Genomic DNA, 23,844 nt, shown 5'->3' with positions numbered 1-23,844 from the left:
GTACTTAATGCAAAAAGAAATAGTGATGACTTGCCTTAACAGATTTTTTTTGAGAGGTGACATCGTATTTAAGATAAATGTATTTATGCCTCAGTTGACCTTATAATTGAACAAATGTCATACAAAGATTCAAAAATTTCTTATGTTGATATCACAAAAAGTAATTTCCTATATTAACAATCTAGGCTGAACTTCATGTGTTTTTTGCTAACAGTGCATTAGCGTTGTGTTTTTGGAAGATTTTTCACTTAAGTCCAAGCAAGATTTCTTACCATACTTACCAAACTCACCTAATTAACTACTCACCCCACCATATGGTATCCGTCTGTTTCTATCCCCATTCCTGGAACAAGTTGCTAATCACCAGCTATCTGCCAAAGGCAGGCATCCCTTGTACCTATGCTATATCTAAAAGGACAATATGCTCCAAGACAAGCACTTTCAATCTGACAAGGCCCTCTCTGGGAATGTAATAGTACAAGAGCCACATAGTCACACTGTCTACGGCACATGGCTGACACTCCCTCACACATACAACCCCATTCTTCTATCCAAGACGCTGTTTAACCTCCAGGCCACACACTCTCCGTAGATATATCCCACCTAAACATCCTTTCAAACTAGTCTCTACCCTGGCCCTAGTGCCAACCTGCTAACAGATATAACATGACAAGGAAAAGCAGAGATGCTGCAAATGTGCAGGTGGGCACTATGTATCTGAGTGTAAGAGAGCAAGCAAGCAGCTCAAAGATGCAGCCTGATCCAATCTATGAGCTGGGTGCCTGTCCCTGTGTGCAAAGTGTCCTTGCAAAAGCTTTTTGGTGCGCATTACCAATGCACTCTCTGATGTAGGTCTGCACTTCCGAAATGGCCTGCAGGTTGATTGAAGAGGTGCTACGATAATTGTGAGGGATTGCCAAACGGTGGCAGCCAACATCCGTGGACAGGAGGTGCATGCAGCTGATGCCCCTGAGATGCTGTTTGGTGCAGAGCAACATGGAGACTCGCTACAGTTAATAGTGAGCTGAGGTCACCAGGTGCCTACTCTGCATTATAGTTGCAGTAAATTTCTCCCAACCTCAAGATAGGCCTCACCATACTTCCCATCTGATTCTGCCACAAATCCCACCATAGTCCACATTGTTCAAGCCCCTATTAGATTCCACCTTCTGTTTTATAACTAAATAATGGCCATCCAGAATTGTTTTTGTTTTCACAACCCAGCCAGTTATCAGTTTCTGAGCCGCAGCCACAGAATCGTTCGGTTTTCTCTCTGGGGATTGATCAAAAGTGAAATATTGTTGTGGAACTGCAGCTATCAAAAGGTCCATAGTACCAGTGAATGCCCTTTTTTTAAAAATAAGAGTATTGTTGAGAAAAGAGACACATTGCCAAAACCTTTTTCTTGCACTCATCTGGACAGCATTGCAAGACGACGAAATTGCAACAGGAGCAACAATTAATACTGTGCGAGAGCTGATTAGTATGTCAACTCTTTTGAATAAGACATCATGGGGGAGAGTGTATCACAATCCTTTGTCCCCTCTGCTTTTGCTTAATTCAGAAAAAAGGTGCACTGTCTAGACTGTTCCTTTTTTCTGGAGTGAACAGGTCCCTGTCTGTGGATAGTTTTGACCAAACATAAATGGACCACATTAAAAAAAATCTCACTCATGCTTTCAAAGTGAAGAGAAGCTATGGCCCAGAGCCACATTGTAAAGTGCAGTTTCTTTCAATGATTAACAATCTGTCATAAATCTCCTATGGATACCCTCATATCAGCAAAAGTATAACAAGTAAGTTTGAAAAATGACCAGGACATGATTTTATTCTCCTCCTGGCTCACAGTTCCTGGTGCCTGGTCAGAACATGTGCCCCAAGTAGTTGCTGGGTATAAGAGGGACCTATGAGCTGCTCAGAGCAAGACAATGAGGATCTGAAAAGTTGCAAAATCAGATTCCTATGACACTAGTAGAATTTTAAAGTGGGTGTAATGATGCTGTTTGAGTGCCACGGCTTTTTGAGAAACCTGGTGGCAGAAAAGGTCCGAGAGATCATACTGCTTTGATTTTTAATAGTTCCCTGAAAACAGGAGTATTCCCTGTCAGGCCTATAAGGCAACTGTGGGATTCCCCTGCCCTGAGATTCCCCATCAGGATTGTTTTTGCCTCTCACATCACTGATTGCCAGATATCTCCCTGGGTCTGGATTCCTGCCACCCAATTTCCTCCAGTGGTGACTGCAACCAATTGCATATAGAGGCTTCATTCAAAAATTCAATAAGCCCTCTTGCTCGGGAGAATTTCTTTTAGATAGGCTAAGTTAAATTCAGATCCATATCACGGTCTCTCCTGGCTCTCCTCAGTACGAACCAAATCCTGGTCTTGACTTTGGTTCCATTCTGGCCATCTGCATTATTAAAGATATAGTATCACGGTGACATTTACATCATCAACAGGTATCTTTTCAAAATACACCAGGGGTGGGTGACTCTCATATCTGCATTTGGAGATTTTGAGATGAATGTGTAACACATGGGCTAGCAATGTAATCTGCTCATTTTAAACAACACATACACATTGTTTTCAATGGGCAGTGTGGGTAGTGGTTAAAGTCAGTTTCTGTGCCTTTATGCTTTTTTAACTGTTACATTTTCTGCCTGAGTTTAGTGCTCGATATTGATGAAGACGGCACTCACATGTCAGAGAAACAACTTATGTTTCATATAGATTAATGATTTCTTCGGGAAGAATGGCTTTGTTGGACTCAACACACCAACTCTGCTTCTCTCTCCACTGACACTACAAGAACTGCTGAGCTTCTGTCTTTTCTGATTTTTATTTGAGATCTGCAGTATCCACAGTATTTCACTTTGAGACAAATAGGTCAGGATTGAGCTGAGGAGACCGGACAGCAAGCCCAATAAAGAGAGCATGCTGCAAGCTCAGTCCCATTCACTGTTGGAAGCAGGAAAGAAAACAAGCAAGGCTACGTTTTGGGCCAAATTTTTATGACAAAAGAAATCAGAGGCCAGTTTGGGAAGATTGAAGCTGAGGTATTGGCAACAATCGGGAGAGCAGATGAACATTGCAACAGAAAGTGGTAGAAGAGAAAGTAGAGGAAAACAGGGGAGGCGATGACCTAGTGGTATTATGATTGAACTATTAATCCAGAGACCCAGGTAATGTTCTGGGATCCAGGCTCAAATCCAGCCATGGCAAGATGGTGGAATTTGAACTCAATGAAAACAAATCTGGAATGAAGTGTCTAACGACTATGAATTCATTGTCGATTGTTGGGAAAACCCATCTGGTTCACTAATGCTCTTTAGGGAAGGAAACTGCCATCCTTACTTGGGCTGGCCTGTATTTGGCTCCAGACTGCCCTCTGGGCAATAAATGCTGCCCAGCCAGTGATGCCATCATCCCCTGAATGAATAAATAAAGGTCAAGTAAGCTTAACTTAGAACAGACAACTGAAGGTTATTAGTAGCAGCAGAGCCTGTGAGCAATACAGCTCACCCCTTGCATAGCTTCTGCACGTTACCAAAAATCCATTGGGTCCAATGTTGCAGGCTAGTCAAGATAAGAATATTTTGGGTCTAGATTGGGATTATATTCAAAGATGGACAGCAGGGCTAGTGAAGAAGGAGGCAGTTTGCTCATGAAGCAGGTAGACAAGAGGCAAGAAAGGGCAATGAAGTTTTCAGGGAAGGTAGCAGTTTGAAAGGGATTGCAGAGCAGGTATTGAGGAGCAGTATGACCCAAAATCCATTCATTGGAAAAGGGGAAAGAATGGTACTTAAAGCTAACCTGATTCTAGGTGTGGGAGGAGGACCTTGGCACCAGATTAGCCAGGGCCGATGAGATTGAGAGTGACAGAGTGGGGGATGGGGGTTTTGTCCAGCCCTCTACAATACGTTGATTCACACTAGATCATGGTGCAGATACAGTGGGCCAAATGGCCTCCTCTGCACTGTAAATAATGCTCTGATTGACCAGCTCTGCTTTATGAAACATTAATGCACTAGTTGATAGCACTATAAGATCTTTCAAGACAAATTGTGGCTCATAGCCTATGTTAGATGTAGCGGTGTCGTTCAGCAGGGCTGGAGGACACAAAGTTTTGAATTGGTTATGGGAACACACTAATGAAGAATGATGATGGTCAATGGCTCTTGGTCTTGGCAGTGGTCAGGAAGAGAAATAGGGAAGGAATGTAGGCAAACTACAGTAAATGTGCAGGCCAGCATCAGAATCTGAGTCAAAGATGGGCTGACGGTGCAAAGGAGCAGGGCATAGGTAGGAGTCTTGTGACAAGCTGGCAAAGAAAAACATGGTTCATACCCAAACACACAAGGAAAGGTATCTGTCAGTGGGATCTAGAATTGGATAACAAGAAAGGTACACATTAGCACTAGTGTTGCAGTTTAGTTTAGGGCAGGATTGAGGTCTGTGACCAGCAGGAGAAGGAGTCTGTGTGAATGTGGCAGTGAGAAGCAGGAAGGAGGATAAAATAGTGGTGGGATGAAAGCAGATTTTCAAAGTATCAGAGGGTTTCTAGAATTATTGGGTTTTTGATGTGCTTGCAAGGATCTAGCTAAGGAGACGGATTACGTACAAAATGCTGCCACCTGCTGTTGAGAAACAAATTAGCAACACACCGTCCAATTTTCCTGATGTAATTCTATCAGGACAGTCCTCTATTCCCTTCTCCCATATCTGGTTTCATGTTAAGTGTACCTATACCATTTCCCTGAATCTGGACATTGTAGACTGTGAGATAGTAAATGTAACAACAATGAAGTGTATTTTGATGTACTAATATTTATAATCATGGCTGTAAAATGGGCTCATAGCTATAGTTATTTTAGTGCGACAGGTTCCATGTTGGCACCAAAATGATATACGCTTTGAATCTTATCTTTGAGAGAGTATCAGAATTGGTGCAAGGAATGTAAAACAGAGTTAGGAGAATGATTGTGAGGGCAATTAACATGTCGCACTGATTTGACAAAAGTCCTGCCATTGTCAACCTTTCCTCTCTAAATAATATCTTCCAGTAACCATGCCAACTGTGCTTGTGTTTAACAGCAGCTAAGAGACCTACCCCCTCTCACGACCACAATTTAAAAGGATTGTTAACATTCAAATTGATTGCTGATTAATTTCTACTGGCTCTGCTGAGTTTGAAAAATACTAATTGGTTTGAGGAGTTAGGAAAAGTATTTGGTGAGTTAGTCGACATTACTGAATTTAGGAGGGAGTGCCTATGTGTGGAAAAGGCCTTATTTGTAACTGTAAGAGTATGGTTAGATGCTACGTCCCAGTAATGAGTGGCATCATTGCCATTTGCTTTGGGGTGTGTTATGAAAGACAAATAGAGATAGATCTGTTGTGTGTTCTTTCTATGGAAGTGCATATTCTCACTTTTTCCCATATAATACTTCATCTGTCACTGACTTGTCCATTCACTTAACCAACCTATGTCAATTTGCATACTTTTATGCCGTCCTCACATCTCACTTTCCCACAACCAATCTGGAATAAGGTGTATCTACTTTATACAACTGTAGTAGAAAACTTCTGCAAGTTTTGTGGATTTGTCAGCCTCACTGTATCATATAAGTTTCTGACTAACTTAACAGGGTGGACTGGAAGAGGATGTTTCCCCTCACGAGGGAGTCTAGAAGTAGGAGGCACATTTTAAAAAAGGTATCTCCCGCTGAAGACAATGATGAGAAAATTTATTCCTTAAGAGGTCGTTAATATTTGAATTTCTCTTCTACAGGGACCAGAGGGGACTGGTCTATTGAATATTTTGGAGGATGAGTTAGACAGATACTTAGTTTAAAAGGGAGCCAAGACTTATTGGGACAGATGGAAAAGTGGGGCCAGGGCCACAATCAGATTAGCCATGATCTTACTGCATGGCAGAGCAGGCTCAGTGAGCTGAATGGCCAACTCTTGCTCCTATTTCTTATGATCTTACAGTCTTCGGCAAGTGTTACTTAACAATATTCCTCTCTTTTAAAACGCGTTCACCGTGCTGAGTCCTAAGGAATGGAACCCTGTCATCAGCATTACTCCTGAGTCAAGTGCAGAATAGTTGAGGCAAAGTACAACTCCCTTCATTCTTCCCCAATAACGTGCCACAGCCAAAGTAGAACATCCTCACAGAATCAGTGAGACAGTTTTCCATTTCCTGCATTAATCATGTTTTAGCCTATCAGAAGAATGCTGCCCATTCTCGCCAAACGAAGGACATATTTTATAAGCCTTCACTACTGACCATTGGATTAAGATTTCCTAAACTCAGTTTATATAAGATCTATTTCACTTACAGACAATAAAGACTTAATTTTCCCCTTCTGACAAGAGGTCATTAACCTGAAATATATAACCTGAAATACTTCCAGATATCTCCACCACCTTCAATTTTTACTTCATTCTGTCTTATCTTATTTTTAGCAGTTCATTCACACCTACATTCTTGAAAACTGATAGGGCTTCTGATTGGTCTGGAAAAATTGAAATTATCCAGTTTCAAACCAGTTGGTGAATGTGTTGGGCTCCATCTGGAAGTAATTACCACTCATGTTTATTATACAAATTTAAACATCAAACATAAAGGAGAATTGTTTTATCCCCACCTGCTGCACTGTATTCCTTTAATTCCATTGTGATTACCCGTTGTGTCATGACCCACAAATGTACCCTATCTTCTAGATGACCAGACGGGTGTGAAAGATGAAAGCACCACGATAGAACTGTCTAGATTCAAAACAGATATCCAGTTTCTTCAGAACCAACTTGGTGACATTGCAGACAAAGCCTCTAAAAACAAACTTTCACTGGATAAGCTACAAGAGACTGAGCAATCAATGACAGCCAACCACGACACTCTGAAAACTTTGCTGGATAGCAACTCAAGATCTATCAGAGATATAAACCGGACTTTATTGACATACAGTAGTTATATTACTAACTTGGAAGAAATCTCTGGTAAGCTGCAAAATGACATACTAAAGCAAACCAAGTCTCAGAGCAATGCAGTTATAAATCTCAGTCAATTAAATCAAACACAGATCCAGCAAAGAGATTTATTCAATGCACTGCAAAAATCTGTTGATGATACCAGTCAGTCCATCCAGAAAATAAGGAATGATTGGCAGGCTCTCCAACATACTATGCTTCAAGCACAAAAGGACACAGACTGGCTGAAAGAGAAACTGCAATACCTACAACTACAAGCAGTGAACAACTCCATCATGGTGACTGGTAATAGCGATACTTTGGAAGATATGAGTAATCAGCTAAACACTCTGAGTACCCAGATGGCAAATATTAGTTTCATGGCTAACATTCACGAAGAGTCTCTCAGGGATCTACAGCAGTATGAGAAAGCTCACGAAAACAAAACATCTGCCAGTTTTGAACAACTTGAAGTGCGCATGAATGTAAATGAGAGAGACATCAGTAGTATTATAGGGAACATCAGTTGGACTGTACAACATCTTCGCTCATTGACAAGCAATCTGAATGATATAAAAACCACTTGCACCAATACATTAAGCCAACATGCGGACCAACTAGCCATCCTGACCACCGACTTGGACGGTGTCCGAACAGACAGCTCTCTCCTCAAAGCACAGCAAGGCGTATTGAAGGCCAGATTGGATATTGAGGTTGGCAACTTGTCTATGATCATGGAAGAAATGAAACTTGTCGACACAAAGCATGCTCAACTGATTAAAAACTTCACAATTCTTAAAGGTATATATTTCTATTCATTGCCCAAAACTATAATAAAATAAATTTATTTTAAATTTTGACTCGATCTGGTTAAGGCTTATAATTTTAAATGTAAAAGAACCTAAATTTGAATGTTTGACCATTATCTGACATTTTACAGGAAACCGCTTCAGAGATGTTATGACACACGTCTGGAGTAGTTTGGAGCATGAACCCTATCTCTCAAAGGCAGGGACACTACCATTGCACCACAAGAGCCCACATTTTAAGTTTATTTGTTAGAATGCTTTATTTATGGTACCTTCTAAGGTTATACAATGCAGTAGCATAAATTGCTCTTTAAACCAGTGAAATATAGTTTTTCTCTGACAGGATAACTGAAAAGATGAGCAGAAATAGTCATTAATTCTAGATAAATTGAGAAGGAACCAGATCAGTACTTTCCAAGAAAGTTAGTGGAAGCTTACAGACTGCACAGACTTTATCCATATTTTCATTCAATAGACTACAGTAGAGTTCTTTAGTGGGAGAGACTAAGATTGAAATATTGTGTGCAGGTCTTGATGGATCACAGCTTTCTTAATAACTTTACCTTTTTTTGACAAATAAATGACTGCAAATTCTGTGTGTGATTGGTGCAGATTTTATCCAATGGACCTGAATGCGAGTACTGACATTCCCAATGTTAAATTTTGGACCTTGTTCAATAAAGCGGGAACCAGGGGCAGCACTGGGAATCTAGGTGACCCGATGAAGGGCATATACTCCGAAAGCTTGGTGATTTCAAATAAACTTGTTGGACTGTAACCTGGCATCGTGTGACTTTTGGCTTTGCTGAATCCCCCACTATCCACATACTGGGGACAGACTGTTGACCGGAAATTAAACTAAACGAGCCGTATAAATACTGTGGCAACAACAGCAGGTTAGAGATTGGGAATTTCATGGCAAGAACTCACTTCCTGACTTCCCAAAGCCTTCCACCAGCACAGGTGTGTTGGAATGCGCGGTACTTGTGTATATAGTTGCAGCTGCTACAGAACTCAAAGTTGTACACCCATTAGGACAAAACTAACTGCCTGATGCCCTAATGTGCCACTGTAAACATTTACAACTCTACCACCAATGTGCTGTGGCAGCAGCGTGTACCATCTGCAATCTGCACTGCATTAATTTACTAAGGTTCCTTTGACAGCACCTTCCAAATCCACCGCCTGTACCATCGAGGAGGACAAGGGCAGCAGATTCATAGTTACACCACAACCTGCATATATCTCTCCAAGCCATTTACCATCATGACTTGAAAAGTCCTCCATTGTCAAAATGTTGAACTCCCTTCCAAACAGTACAGTGGGCATGCCCTAACACCATGATCTGCTTTGGTTCATGAAGTTAGCTCACTCTCACATTGTGAAAGGCAGTTAGGATGGACACGGATAATGGCCTAGATGGGAAAATCCACTTCCTAGGAAAGAATTTCTAAACTGCACTGCAGGATACAGTCTGATGAGGATTATTTTCATAGCACTATGAGACCTGCAATCAGTCAGTACAGAGGCTGCCAGTTTATTCTGAGTTAACAATCTAGTTGCATTGTGTTAACTGAGACAACCACATGCACAAAGGCAACAGATTTGCATGACCAGTTGCAAGAACTGAAATATCACAGAAATGATGGAAATATGTTCAATAAATTAATTCCCATCTCCGCAACTTGAAAGTTTTAACTTCTTTGTTTTAATAAATGTTTAGGTCCTCCTGGCCCAAGAGGTCCGAAAGGTGACAAAGGAATACAAGGACCAAGTGGCACAAAGGGAGCCAGAGGACAGAAAGGGGATCGTGGAGAAGTCGGACAACCCGGACCAATGGGTCCAAAAGGTTCTCGAGGCCCTCCTGGATCGAGAGGAGAAAAGGGCAGTCAAGGATATAGAGGCCCTCCTGGCATAAAAGGACAAAAAGGTTCCAATGGAAGACCTGGTACACCAGGAGCTAAAGGAAGCATGGGACTGCCGGGTCTTGATGGACCTGTTGGCAAATTGGGCCCTTCAGGATTACCAGGGCTTCAAGGTCAACCAGGAGCACCAGGAGATGCAGGCCCTCCAGGACCAAAAGGCCCCCCAGGACCAAAAGGTCCTCCTGGTCCGCCAGGCCCTCCAGGTCCAGTAGGACTAATAAACCAAGCTCCGACTTTTCCTCCAAAGCCAAATGGTAAAAATCTTTAATTATGTGCTTGAACAAGAAGCTGTCTGATTTAGATTTTATCTTTCATTGCTTGAAAAGTACTTGGTAATAGTGGATCAGCCATTTGTGAAATGACCTTCATGTTTCCTTTCTCAGTTGCCTACAGTTGAAATGGGTGTATAAACATGTGGCTGATCTGTACCACCAGTGAGATTGATCTTTCTATCTTTCAAATTACCTCGCTCCACATTATAAGTTGCAATACATGTAATTAAAATGTGATTTTTGTGTTTATTTTCAGATTTTGTATTAAGTTTTATTTCTGTATAAAGTCAGTAGCAAGTTACAGTTCCACATGACATTAATTGTATTAAAGTAGGCACAGATTCATCAGCATGTCTTGATCTTTGAAAGAGCTGTCCACAGCAAACATGAGGTGATCCAGAACTCTCTTGCCCATGATCTTACTTGGAACAAGTCCCATTCACCCATCACTCCTGGGATCACTGATCTATGCTATCTCTCCCACTCAAGCTACACTTTGATTTTAAAATTCACATCCTGGTTTTCAAATTCTAACATGGTCAATCCCCTGTCTTAACCTGCAATCTCCTCTAGCCCCACAACACTACAAGAAATTGCATTGATCTAACTCTGATCTCTTGAACATCCTGAATTTTAACTCCACCACTGGGGATGTGCCTTACCTGCCTGGCCTGTAAGCTCTGGAATATTCTTTTTATAACTCTTGACTGCTGTATCTTGTTTTCCTCTTTTAAGAAGCTCACTAAAATCTACCTCTTTGACCAAGCTTTTGGTCGTTTGCCATAGTAGAGTCGTATGCAGCTTGATATCAAATATTCATGTTTGTTTTAGAATAATCATAAAAGGTATGTTTGGGATATTTTGTGACATTGAAGGCATGAAATTAAAGCAAGTTGTTGTTCTTGTATGAACATTATAGTAGGTCATTCAATCCCTTAAGCCTTTTAGAACATTGTTCTGTACCTTAGCTGCATCCGCTCCATGTGTTTTTGTAACTCATGATGCCTTGGTCTAACAAAAACTGAATGAGTTCCATTCCTTGCCCACATGGTATTGTCATTTAGCTTTTTGTTTTACTGCTGATCTGGAAAGAGAATTCGACATTGTACTAATAAATTACACCAACAAACTGGAATTGTTCATTCAGGTTGCAAAGATTACAGAAATTCTGATCACTCACCTTCAGTCAAGCATTTGTGCAGTCAGCTTGGTTTCAAGCACATCACTTTGAGTTCCCCCAGACCAAGCTCCGAGGGAATCTTCACAGGGAGAATTTGGATTTTCCTATTGTAGAACTGGGCTTTCCACTCCCCTGCTGGCAGCAGTAAAGGGGAGCTGGCTTATTAAATCCAGCAGGTGGTCTGCTCCTTCTAACTCACATTTGGTAGGGGTGGCATTGAGTAGCCCAACCATCAGTAGGTCATCTAAAGTTTTAGCAAAGATTTGTAGCTTGGGTTGTGGATGAGGTTGTTGACTTGCTCACCAAGCTGACTTGTTCCCATTCAGACGTTTCGTCACCATGCTAGGTAACACCATCAATGAGGACTCTGATGGAGCGATGTTATTCTACTTCGCTTGGAATTTATACTGTCTGGTCCGCTATGGGGAGTAGTGTCATGTCCAGTTTTGATCTGAATGGGGTTCAAATCTATATGTTTGTTGATTGCATTACGGCTTGAGAACCATACTTCAAGGAATTCCTGCGCGTGTATATATTTGGCTTGGGCTATTACGGTTATGTTGTCCCAGTTAAACTGATGGCCTTCATCGTCCGAGTGTACTGATATTAAGGAAAATCCGTCATGTCATTTTGCTGCTAGCTGATGTTCATGTATTCTGATAAGCTAGTTTCCTTCCTATCTGTTACATAATACCACGCATTGACTGCCACAAACATTACATCGGACAGACAGGAAGGAAACTAGCCAGAGTACAGAAACATCAGCTAGCGGCAAAACAGCACGACAACCTTTCCTTAATATCAGTACACTCAGATGATGAAGGCCATCAGTTTAACTGGGACAACATAACCAAAGTAGCCCAAGCCAAACACAGACACGCACACGCACAGGAATTCCTAGAGGCATGGTTCTCAACCTGTAATGCAATCAACAAACATATAGAATTGAACCCCATGTACAAACCATACAGATCAAAACTGGAAATGATACTACTCACCATAACAGACCGGACAGTATAAATCCCAAGCGGTGTAGAACAACATTGCTCCATCGAAGGCCTCACCGATAATGTTAGCTAGCATGGTGATGAAACGTCTGAACAAAAACAAGCCAGCTCTGCAAGCAAGCCAACAACCTCATCATTAGGTCAATGGAGGCCCTTTACATAGGAAATTAATTCCCACATAGTGCCTCATGCTTCTACCACCAGAATTTAACCAACCGGCAAGAGGTGACTACACCAAGTGGCCAGCATAGCAGATTTCCCTACATATAGCAAGTGTTTGAGGCAGGGAATTTACTTCATATTATACCTCCGGATCCCATTGCAGTCTGCTCTCCCAAGGCTTCAGTGGCACCAAGACAACACCCCCCCATTGCACACCACCATCAACACCAGCTTTGCAACCAGTGGAACCCTTAAACATTGACTCTAATTCCGATTCAATGCTGTATACTACTGCCTCAAAGTACTGGAGTGCTTCTGGCCTCTGATTGGACCCAAGGGAGGACTTCACAACTCTGATAAGTGTAAAATCCTGTTTTCAGTCTGGTAATCAGCTATTATTGGCTCCAGGCACCTCATATAATTCAGTCAACTGAGTATAACATTTGTCCTTGCAGATTGGATGGGATCTCAGATTTCCTCTATTGGTATAGAAACAGGGGCAGGCTTTGTGACTGACTCTGCAATTTCCAATCCTATTCCTATTGTGTGAATTTTTAGGGCAAGGGATAAGGGTGTAGGTGGCAAGCCCACACACTACACTCCCATCCTTGCTTATTACACTGAGGATCTCTATTTTAGACATCTGCTATATTGTGGAATAAGTTCTATTTTGGTAAGCACTGTGGTTCACAACACCTCAAAGGAGTCAGGAACAATGGGAAACCCTAATCTGGAGTTGGAAACCTTGTGACAGGTAAGCTTGAAACTTCACATGGCATAATGTAATGGTGTATCATAAATTACATGTATTTTTAATACAATGATTAACAGTGGAGCTTTGTAGAAAGTAAGTGACCAGCATTTTGAGTGTTCAGTTGTATTAGAGTTCAACAATATAGAGGATCCAATTTTAACATGTTAATTTTCCCATATAAGTTGGTCTGTTCTTAGATTCACATTTGAACTATCTTTTGAGCCTTCAAAATAGATCTAAATATGGCTGATTTCTTTGTCAGCCCAGCTAACTGTTGAGCCTTTGATGCAGGAATAGCTGGGCACCTGTTCAAGCTATTTAAAAGTATTCACTGTACTTAGCTCTGGAGGTTTTGTTTATACAGCTATGCAATTGAGTCCTATTGTGAATGTCTAGTTGCATCCCAAAACTCATTAACGGATTCATTCCAATTACCTTTTCTTCTATGATATCTCAGGTCTCTAATCTCCTTCACTGTCTGACCATCACCTGAGCCCTCCTGTTTCATTGCTGTTACCATTTATCAACAGTATACCAATCCATCATATTTGCACCTCTCTTAGGTTTCAAAGAAGAACCATACTGGACTAGAAATCTTAATTTTGATTATCTCTGTACAGATACTGCCAGACCTGTTCTGCTATTCCACACTAATGTTCAGCCAAGTGAATTTCTACTCACTTTCTGTCGATATTCCACTCATTGTCACCTTCTGACCTTCAGCTTGACTCAGCCTTTCACGGATTTTGTATTCATTTTTTGTACATCTTTTGCTATGTGACCTTGGTTGTTTGGAATGCTGCACCTGTCTGGCATCAGACTGGACTTCTCGTGATCTTGAACCATTTGTTCCAGCCTTTGCTTTCTGCATTGGTGCTCCCAATGTCCTCTGGTGCCACTCGCCTTTCATAGTGTTTCAAGCTGGGCAACCTTTGTTTAAGGCCACATTGCTTATTAAGTGTGCCTCCATTAGCTGTCATGTCAATGGTGGACAGATTACCTGTAGCCTGTAGACTTTGTCTACCCATTAATATTGCATCTTACTTGCTGTCACCTTGAGTATTTCCACGATGTAACCTTTGGATTCATCAAAGGTTGTCTTTTTGCACTGCTTCCATTGCGATGGATACGATCATAATTTCAAATATTCTGTTGATTAGCTCAGCTGCTGTTAAGTTGCAATCTCAATTTGTCTCTGGATCTGCTTTATGAATTGACCAACCTTTTCCGGTGGTAGTTGCCTAAAGGACGTGGACATGATGTATTCTGAAGTTCAGCTTCATTCATAATTAATCATCGAGTATTGACCATTTCTTTCCCCAGAGTTTTAAAATGGTAATTGGATAGATCTGACATGTTCCGTCTGTAGAGGTTTCCATTGTCTGCAGCAATTTTAATGGCTTGCTTACCTGGCCTGGAAATATTGAGACACAGAAGCGTAGCTTGACATGCCATTAGGACAAAGTAAATCAGATAGGACATCTTTTACTTTCTGGTTGAAAGTTGGAAATTTTTGGTCACCTTTCTAGTTTTTTCACTGAGGATTTTTAATGCTTTTAACTGTTATAAGTTTGTCCCAGCTCTTTTAGAGTCGGTTTGACTCTGAGTCACAGCACTTTTAGTGGATGCTGCCTTAGCTGGACAAAGATTAATGCTTGATTGCAAGGTTGCTGCTGCTAAGTGTGTTTGAGTTTTTAGCATTTGAATGCTAAACATCACTCTAAGACGATTCAGGGCAGAAAAATGGCCACAGGACTTTAAAGTGAAATCGAAAAGTCTTTTTTCAGGGACCTTTGTGGTTCTTATGAGTTATTACTGAGTAGTTCCTTTTTCCCAGCGCAGTCTACAGTTTAGCAGTCATGAATTTCCCCGTTGTTGAGTTCTACTCAAAGTGAGACCACCTTCAGTATCGTGTTTAATTTCTGTTCCCGCTTAAACTTCACAGCAGTTAGTTAAACTCTTCCAGATTTAAATAATTTTGCCAGCCCTTATGCCTGCTCACTGATCTGAGGTGGAACCCCACAATGCATACATGGGTGTGAAACCCAACAAAGCTGCAGAGTACTTACATACAGTGAGGCCTGATAGCAATTTCACTCCGCCAGCTCCATTTTTTTCATGTGAAGATTTGACACTTGTATATTTTGCAAACAAATCTTCAGAAACCAAGCTGATACCCAGCTGTCATGTTATATTCTCTTTTGCTTCAACATGAATGTCCCAATTGTGTACAACAATTGTTGAAATAATAATCTGGGTTCTTTATTTGAACAGAAGGCTGTTTGGAAGCTAAATAACTGCAAGCTAAATATAGTACATCTGACTTCTATTACTACTGTTTGCTGCTAACTGCAAGTCATAGAACTAATACATCATAAGGTATGTAAATAGTTTACAATAGTTTAAGGTATGTGCCCATAAAGGGTTAGCAGCATGTTATTTAATCATACACGTGGGATTGTGACAGAAAGAGCTAACCCTACTCACAAATCCCATCTTGAAGTTGAAAATTTGGGTCAAAGCACCCAAGAGGTTAGGTGCAGGTTGGCATTCACAATTTAAGGATTCCCAACTGTAGACGTAGAGCATAAACAGCAACCATAAAACAGTTAGGCGCAATCGCCCGCTTCTAGCCACACTGAAGTTTAAAAATTAAAACTTCTACAGACTGCCAGCACAACTTGAGTACAAAATTAACTTAATTACAGGAGACAGAGACTGATGGAGGAAGGTTGTTTTGTTTTTCGGACTGGAATACTTGTGACCAGTGGTGTCCCACAGTGATTGGTACTGGGTCCGCTTTTGTTTGTCTTTATATAAATGACTTAGATGAGGATATAGAAAGCATGGTTAGTAAATTTGCAGATGACACCAAAATTAGCAGTATAGTGAATAGAGAAGAAGGTTACCTAAGATTACAAACAGATCTTTGATCATTTGGGTCAGTTGGCTGAAGAGTGGCAAATGGAGTTTAATTTGGATAAATGCAAGGTATTATATTTTGGTAAACAAACATAGGCAAGACTTATACACTTACAAATTGGGCCTTGATCAGAGAACAGAAAGACCTAAGGGCTCAGGTATATAATTCTTTGAAGTTTGCATTACATATAGGTAAGGTGGTTAAGGAGGCATTGAGCATGCTTGCCTTCATTGCACACACCTTTGAATATAAGAGTTGGGACATTATGTTGAGAATGTACAGAATGTTAGTGAAGCCTCTTCTGAAATACTGTGTTGCCCAGTTATACGATGGATATTATTCAGATGGAGAGGGTTCAGAAGAGACTTACCAGGATGTTGCTGGGAATGAAAGGTTTGAGTTGTAAAGAGAAGCTGAATATGCTGGGACTTTTTTCACTGAAGTTAGTAGTTTGAGAGATGACCTTACAGAGGTTTGTAAAATAATGAGGGGTATAGATAAGCTGAGTAGCAGGTGTTTTTTTTTCCCTGCGGTGAGGGATTTCAAAACTAGGGGGCATATTTTAAAGGTGAGAGGAGAAAGATTTAAAAAGGACATGAGGCAATTTTTTTTTTACCACAGAATGGTTTGTGTGGAATGAACTTCCTGAGGAGGTGGGGGATGCAGGTACAGTTACAACATTTAAAAGACATTTAAATAAGTGCATGAATAAGAACTGTTTGGAGCGATATGGAGTCAGTGCAGGCAGGCGGGAGTGGTTTAGTTTGGGATTATTGTTGGCATGGATTGGTTGGACTTGAAGGATCTCTTTCTGTGCTCTATGACTCTATTACTTGCTGATAAGATCCTTGTTTTGGATCCAGGCAGTTACCATTAGGCATTGCCTTGTAAGGTTAACTGAAACCAAACAAGATGGATTTTAACCCTGTGACCAACTGATTACTCCATCAAGGTAAGTTGTTCAATGGTTAACAGAGATGTATGTAGCTACCTGATTCAGAAACTACAGTATTTAATCTGCTACTGAATGAACTAGATCTTGGACTTCCATTAAAAACCACAAGAACTGCAGATGCTGTAAATCAGGAACAAAAACACAGTTGCTGGAAAAGCTCGGCAGGCCTGGCAGCGTTTGTGAAGGAGAAAACAGAGTTAACGTTTCAGGGCCGGTGACCCTTCCTCAGAACTGGTGGTGGCTGGGAAAATGTCACTTTATGTGCAGAAAATAGGGAGGTGGGTGGGGTAGGGAGTAAACAATAGGATAGAGCCAATGGCCTCTACCCTATCATTTACTCCCCACCCGAGACACCCACCTTATTTTCTGCACATAAACTGACATTTTCCCAGCCACCACCAGTTCTGAGGAAGGGTCACCGGCCCTGAAACGTTAACTGTGTTTTCTCCTTCACAGACGCTGCCAGACCTGCCGAGCTTTACCAGCAACTTTGAAAGTCTGGGTCAAAAACAAAGTCTAGTGTACTCTATGGAGCGAAGCTAGCTGAGAGGAGCCATCGGTTGATCATTAGACAGCTATCCAGCTGCAAGAGGAGCAACACAACTGGTTTCATATCATATCCATGTGAAAATCTGGTCCATTAGCTGGCAATCTCTGCTTTATTCTGTGGAGCTAATCACAGAAGCAACCAAATCCCTTCTGTCACTCCCATAGCTAATAATGTATGTCAAGTTCATACCAGACCAAACATGGACATTCTTCCATATGTGCTCCGTCATAACCACCCTTCACAAAATGTCCTCAGTGTTTGACATGTAATACTTCGCAAACTTAAGACAGTCCTGTCAGAGTCCACAAGTTAAATTGAAACTGTGCCAGGACTGAAACAAAGTTGCTGTGTAGTCTGAATGGCTCAAAAGGGTTCTAAGAATTAAAAAATAGTTGACAAGCAGTGCACGATACATTCCAAATTTTGGAAATATTAGTAGTTCCTTGTAAAAAATAAAATGCATTTGAATTGTAAAAGTTGATTAGTCAGATGTGCTGCATAATATTTCCTATTACTGTTAGATAAGAAACACCTGTCCATCACACCAAACCCTCTTCCACAGAATCAACTTCCCTGTGTCCTCAGGGGCCAATTTAATCTGATTTATGCTTCGGTGAAGCAGCTTGATTTTTTTTACATTAATGGGATTATATAACAGCACGTTGATTGAATTTGAAGTAAATGAAGGGTGACTGAATGCTTGCTGAAAGAGTGAAGTTGCAGAGGATTTTAAAGAATTTTTAAAAAGAGATTGGAATGTTTAGCTGGAGAATTCCAGAGCTCCCACCTTGATATGGCCACCAACAGTGTCGCAAAAGGAATGCAGGAGGTAAAACAGTCCAGGGTTGGAAGATAGTGCAGAGATAAAGAGGGGTGCAGTCATGAGGAACTTAAGAGGATCAGAATTTTCAGTTAGAGGCATTTAGTTCTCCCATATTGGCTAGGGAAGTGACAAGAACCATTTGTCACCATTTTAAGAATGACCTACCATCAGAATCTGAAACCACAGCATACTTGTGTGTGAATTGTGAGGGGGGGTGGTGTTCTCAAAGCTGAGAGCTGCTGCTAATGGGAGGACGGTTGTTCTTTGAAAATCCATCCCACCAGGAAAGCAGTGCTTCCTTTTGGAACGATGGATAGCCAGACCACAGATATGTGATCACGTGACAAAGTCTTCTGGGGGCCACAGAAGAGCGGATCATCTGGAACAGCATGTGGGTGTTCTCAGCAGCCCCTACTCCAAACCCCCTTTCCTGATGTGAGGTCTGTTGATCAAGTAATCAGTGCTTTTGAATGAATGATCTTCTCCTTGGAACCTGCTAGCATTTCCCACAGAAGGTTGGAACTTAGGATTTAGGAGCAGCGGAAGACCGTCTGATCATTTGTGCCTGTTCCACCATCCAATAAGATCATGTCAGAACTGGTTGTGTTCTTATCTCCCCTTTCCTAGCTAACTCAGCCTTGAATCAGTTTAAAGATGTAACATTCACTACATTGGCAAAAGTAATTCAACAGATCAGTAGCCCCCTTTGAGAAAAACTAATTCTTCACTGTCTTAAAAGAGAAACCACTTCTTAAGTTACATCCCCTAGTTTTAGTCGCCCCACAAGTTGAACCATCCTCCCAGTGGTGATGATGATGATGACTAATTTGTCAAGTCTCCTCTAGATCATGTATGTTTCAATTTGAATATGAAACAGTATTTAAAACCCAAATCATTATAGACCTAACCTATTCAGGAATGACTGGAGTGAATACTCTCTGAACTGCTTCTAAAGCAATTATATCATTTTTTTTCCCAATACAAAGATCAAAATGTACACAGATGTGCTGTAATAGAACTTCCATATTCTATTCTTAAATACTCATTCATTCATTTATGGGATGTGAGCATCATTGTCTGGGCAAGCATTTATTGCTCATCCCTATTTGCCCTTGAGAAGGTGATTGTGAGCTGCCTTTTTGAAATTCTGTAGTCCATTTACTGTGGGCAGATTCACCGTGCCTTTAGAGATAGAGTTAGACTTTGACTCAGCAGCACTGAAGAAATGGAGATTTATTTCCAAATCAGGATGGTGAGTGACTCAAAGTGGAGCTGGTGGTGATGTTCCCAATTATCTGCTACCTTTGTCTTTCTAGAAGGTCATGGTTGGGGCTTGGAAGATGTATCAAAAGAGCTTTGGTGAATTTCAGCAGTACATCTTGTAAATATTATACATTGCTGCTACTAAGCATTGAGTTAGAGGGACTGAATGTTTGTGCATGTGGTGCCAGTCAAACTGGCTGCTTTGTCCTGGATGGTATCAAGCTACCGGAGTCCTAGGAGCTGCAATCAAATTGTCAGTATTCCATCACACTACTGACTTGTGCCTTGCAGATGGTGGACAGGCTCTGGGGAGTCAAGAGACGAGTTATTCACTGCAAGACTTCTAGCTTCTGACCTACTATTGTCGTCACAGTACTTATATGGCTCGTCCAGTTCAGTTTAAAGTGAACGGTAAACCCCAACATATTGATAATGAACTATTCAATTATTGAGTGATGATGATGATGATCATGCCATTGAATGTCAATGTTAGATTAGCTCCTGGAGATGGTTATTGCTTGTCACTCATGTGTCATGAACATTACTTGCCAGTTGTCAGTCAAAAACTGAATATTTAGCTGTTGCTGCATTTGGATCTAGACTAGTTCAGAATGCAATATCTCACAAATAGAGTGCCCAATGTGCAAATGTTTGTGGACATCTCCATTTCTGAACTTATGATGGGGGGGGGAAGGTCATTGATAAAGCAGTTGAAGATTGTTGGGCCTAGGATAGTTCCTGCTGTGTTCATCCAGCCTCACATTTTATTATCTTGGATTCTCCAGCGTCTGCAGTTCCCATTGGAAGTCTTGCAGAGACGCCCTGGAGCTGAGATGACTGACTTCCAACAGCCACAACCATCTTCCTTTGTGCCAGGAATGACTCTAACCAGCAGAAAGTTTCCCCAAATTCCTATTGTCTCCAGTTTCACTAGAGTTCCTAAAGGCAATACTTGGTCAAATACAGACTTGATATCAAAAGCAGTCATTTGCACCACATCCTTGCAATTCAGCTCCTTGTAATGCCTTTTGCATGACAAAGACCCCATCACTGCTGGAGAGTTCATGTGACCTGCTGTGAATTCTGCTGACAGTAGACCGGAGGGATTCGACTGGTAAAAGTTGATACCTGAAGTGGGTTGAAATCTCAAGTTGTTATTATTAATTGCCCACTTAAATCTTTTAACCAACAATGTGAGAGAGGATATCAATTGATCATCATGTCCCAGACTTTGATCAGGGTTGAACCAGGAAGACTGCCTAGCCTCTATCCAACACCACCATCTCACCTGATTAACTGTGCACTGCCAACAAACTTGTGGTGGTGCAGTGCATTAAATGGCTTTAGACAGCCCTGTTGATAACACAGTGTGGAACCGGAGAAGCACTGCAGGCCAGGCAGCATCAGACGAGCAGGAAAGTTGACGGTTCGGGTCAGGCCTCTTCTTCAGAAAAAGAAGAAGAGTCCCGATCCAAACTGTCAACTTTCCTGCTCCTCTGATGCTGCCTGGCCTGCAGTGCTTCCCCAGTTCCACACTGTTATCTTTGACTCCAGCATCGGCAATTCTTACTATCTTTAGACATTCCTATGTTTTGACGCATAACCATTGCATAAGATTGTGGATGGAACTGTTCCAGGTGGCCTGTTCTGAATTCTGTTGGCAGTAGACCTAGGTGGTTTGGTTGTTAAAGATTAAAAATGGACCCAGGCTGTCTTAGTAGGATGAAGGTGTGAGCTATATATGTTCTGATTGGATAGACTGCTTGTCTCCAAAGTTTCCATAAGGTTTTAAGAATGTCAGGTTGTATAAATAATTACATGTTTTATATAATTAAATACTTCGATATAGAATGGATTTGGGAATTATTATGATCCCAGCTGAAGGTAATGCTGGACCGATCCCAGATAGAAACCTGATGTGACAAATCTAAGCATTATTTTTGCAATTTGATTCCCAGGTAATCAGTATTGAAAATTTTCACTGGAGCCTGCCAATGTACTTATAAGAACAAATATGTTTTAAAGAAACAAATGCTACATGCAATTTAAAAATATATAAGCAGCAGGAAAGGAAGATTCAACCCTTTTTCCAACATGCTTTGCAGATAAAGCCCAGTGAATGATTACTTTCATCTTCACTCTTTAACATCTCACTCGACTGATGAGGTCACAAATGTTTCCGTTCGATATTTTTCTGCACATTCACTCAGGTTTGAATCTCTTATTTTTCTCCAGCACACAGACGGAGGCTAACTCATTGACTTTTCTCATGAACTCAAGGCAAAACATTTCCAAAGTGTTTTGGTATCACTACTTTTGTGGCAGCCATTCCCCATGGTTCATTGCATAGGAATATGGATGGATCCTTGCAATTGGATTGAAAATATCAATTTCAGGAGAATTTTACTAGCTTGGGATAATGGGAGAATTTCTGGGACGTGCCCTCACTGAACAACAGCTCTGAGAATCAAAGCCACAGGCTGAGAAAAGAGCAGAAATAAGAACTTTCAGCAGCTAAATATTAATTCAGACTTGTTCTTGGAGAATAAAGCATCTACTTAAGAGACAATGTAAAGTATAACCGCAAAGTGGGATGCTTGTTAGTGATACAAGTTAAAGATGAAAGTCCTTTAGATTATATTTCCCTGAAATAATGTTTAGCCAACATTGATGATGGCTTGCTTGTTACAATAAATGTCTTCAGATATGAAACATTGTCATATCATCCTTTCAGCCACTTAGAGGAAGTTTGAAATTATTTTCAAAAATTACTGGCCTCCATAGAGATTGTGCATATCTTCCAAGTCAGCTGTCTGTAATGGATTTTGGGTTATCTCTGATATGGAGTATATAGCGCATGTTATGCTGATGCTGTAGAGATGCTCCGTAGTTCTTCAACCCATGAACAGGAAAGTTCTCAAATATAAATATGTCTGGAAAGACTAGAGAGATTTCTTTTTCACATCAATTACTTTGCAATACCGAACCTGGGAAATTGGTGCTGATATGGGCAGCCCGAACTGAAATGTTTGTGGTTCCTCACCTTGATGAGCAATTGCTTAAAAGTAAAAATTCTTCTAAACATGTATTTATATTTTCTTATACTACTTAAATATGTCTTCAGTAATTTCCTTTCTTTTTATAAAGGTTGTCCACCTAAATGGAAGAATTTTAAGGATAAATGTTATTATTTCTCTGTTGATCTTGTCGAATTTGAAGAAGGAAATAATATATGCAAAAACATGTCATCCAACATGATTATAATTGATAACCGTGAAGAACAGGTACAAAAATGTACAAAATATCTTGTTATTTTGCTCCTCTTTGAACGTCTGATGATTGTTTCAGAAATATCAAGAGGAAAGGTCTAGATATTAAAGCAAATTTGACTTACAGCATTTTTCTTTCACATTCAAAAAATTGTAGCATAAGAAATTAAGAAAGCATGGAATGAGAAAAGGTTCTTAAACCATGAAAGTGACAAGTGTTGTTTAAGCAAAACTTCCGTGTTAATCTTACATTATAATATATTGATTGCCTTTCCTGGTGACAATACCAAGGTTCAGCAGTTCAGAAACTTTTCCATTCCATTTGAGTTCAGGCTAAAAGTTATAACTCTGAATCTCATTCCTAATCATGTTGTAATAATTGCAATCTGTATTATAAATGAGTCTGAAACTGGAGGTCATAATCCTAGTGGTCAGAATGGCATTGTGCTTATCAGTGTCCTCCAGTACTTCACCTCCCCCAGATTTTGCAGGTCATTGGCAGGGCACCTAATTTCCATGTGAAGCAGCCATTTATATCTCCAGCTGCTGTTTGCCTCATGTAAAAATAAAATACTTCTACAAAAAAATGTTTAAAGGAGAAGGGTCTAGGCCCGAAACGCCAGCCTTCCTGCTCCTCTGCTCCTCGGCCTGCTGCCTTCATCCAGCTCTACACTTTGTTATCTCTGTTTACTCAATGTGTCACCTGCTTTATCACACTGAAGTACTTTGGAAGTATAGTCAATGTTGGGCTAGTAAATCCAGTGCAGATGATCTGATGCTCACCAGTGATTGAGGTAAATAAAGATGACGAGGCCCTGTCTACTCAGAATTCAACCATTTTAACTCTCTGTAGAAAGGACCATTCAAAATATTGAAAACAGTTGACATTCTTTAAGATTTGCAGGCTGTTTCCTGGCTAAAGAGTGCAAGTTAAGACAAGTCAGAACACAAATTTAACTTGTAGAATTGAAGTAGTTA

At 40.7% G+C, this 23,844-nt stretch overlaps 1 protein-coding gene across 1 annotated transcript in view; it reads left to right on the top strand.

The window, feature by feature from the left end:
* Positions 1 to 23,844, top strand: part of colec12 (collectin sub-family member 12) — a 188,420-nt gene that overhangs the window by 148,980 nt on the left and 15,596 nt on the right. Inside the window, exons 5-7 of the mRNA XM_048530136.2 lie at positions 6,729 to 7,775; positions 9,507 to 9,962; positions 22,745 to 22,881. Coding sequence (XP_048386093.2) covers positions 6,729 to 7,775; positions 9,507 to 9,962; positions 22,745 to 22,881 — 1,640 coding nt within the window. The remainder of the gene's footprint in view (positions 1 to 6,728; positions 7,776 to 9,506; positions 9,963 to 22,744; positions 22,882 to 23,844) is intronic.

Source organism: Stegostoma tigrinum, chromosome 5, assembly GCF_030684315.1.
Source record: "Stegostoma tigrinum isolate sSteTig4 chromosome 5, sSteTig4.hap1, whole genome shotgun sequence".
Taxonomy (NCBI): domain Eukaryota; kingdom Metazoa; phylum Chordata; class Chondrichthyes; order Orectolobiformes; family Stegostomatidae; genus Stegostoma; species Stegostoma tigrinum.
The sequence above is the reverse complement of the archived record's forward strand: the minus strand, read 5'-3'. Positions and strand labels throughout refer to the sequence as shown.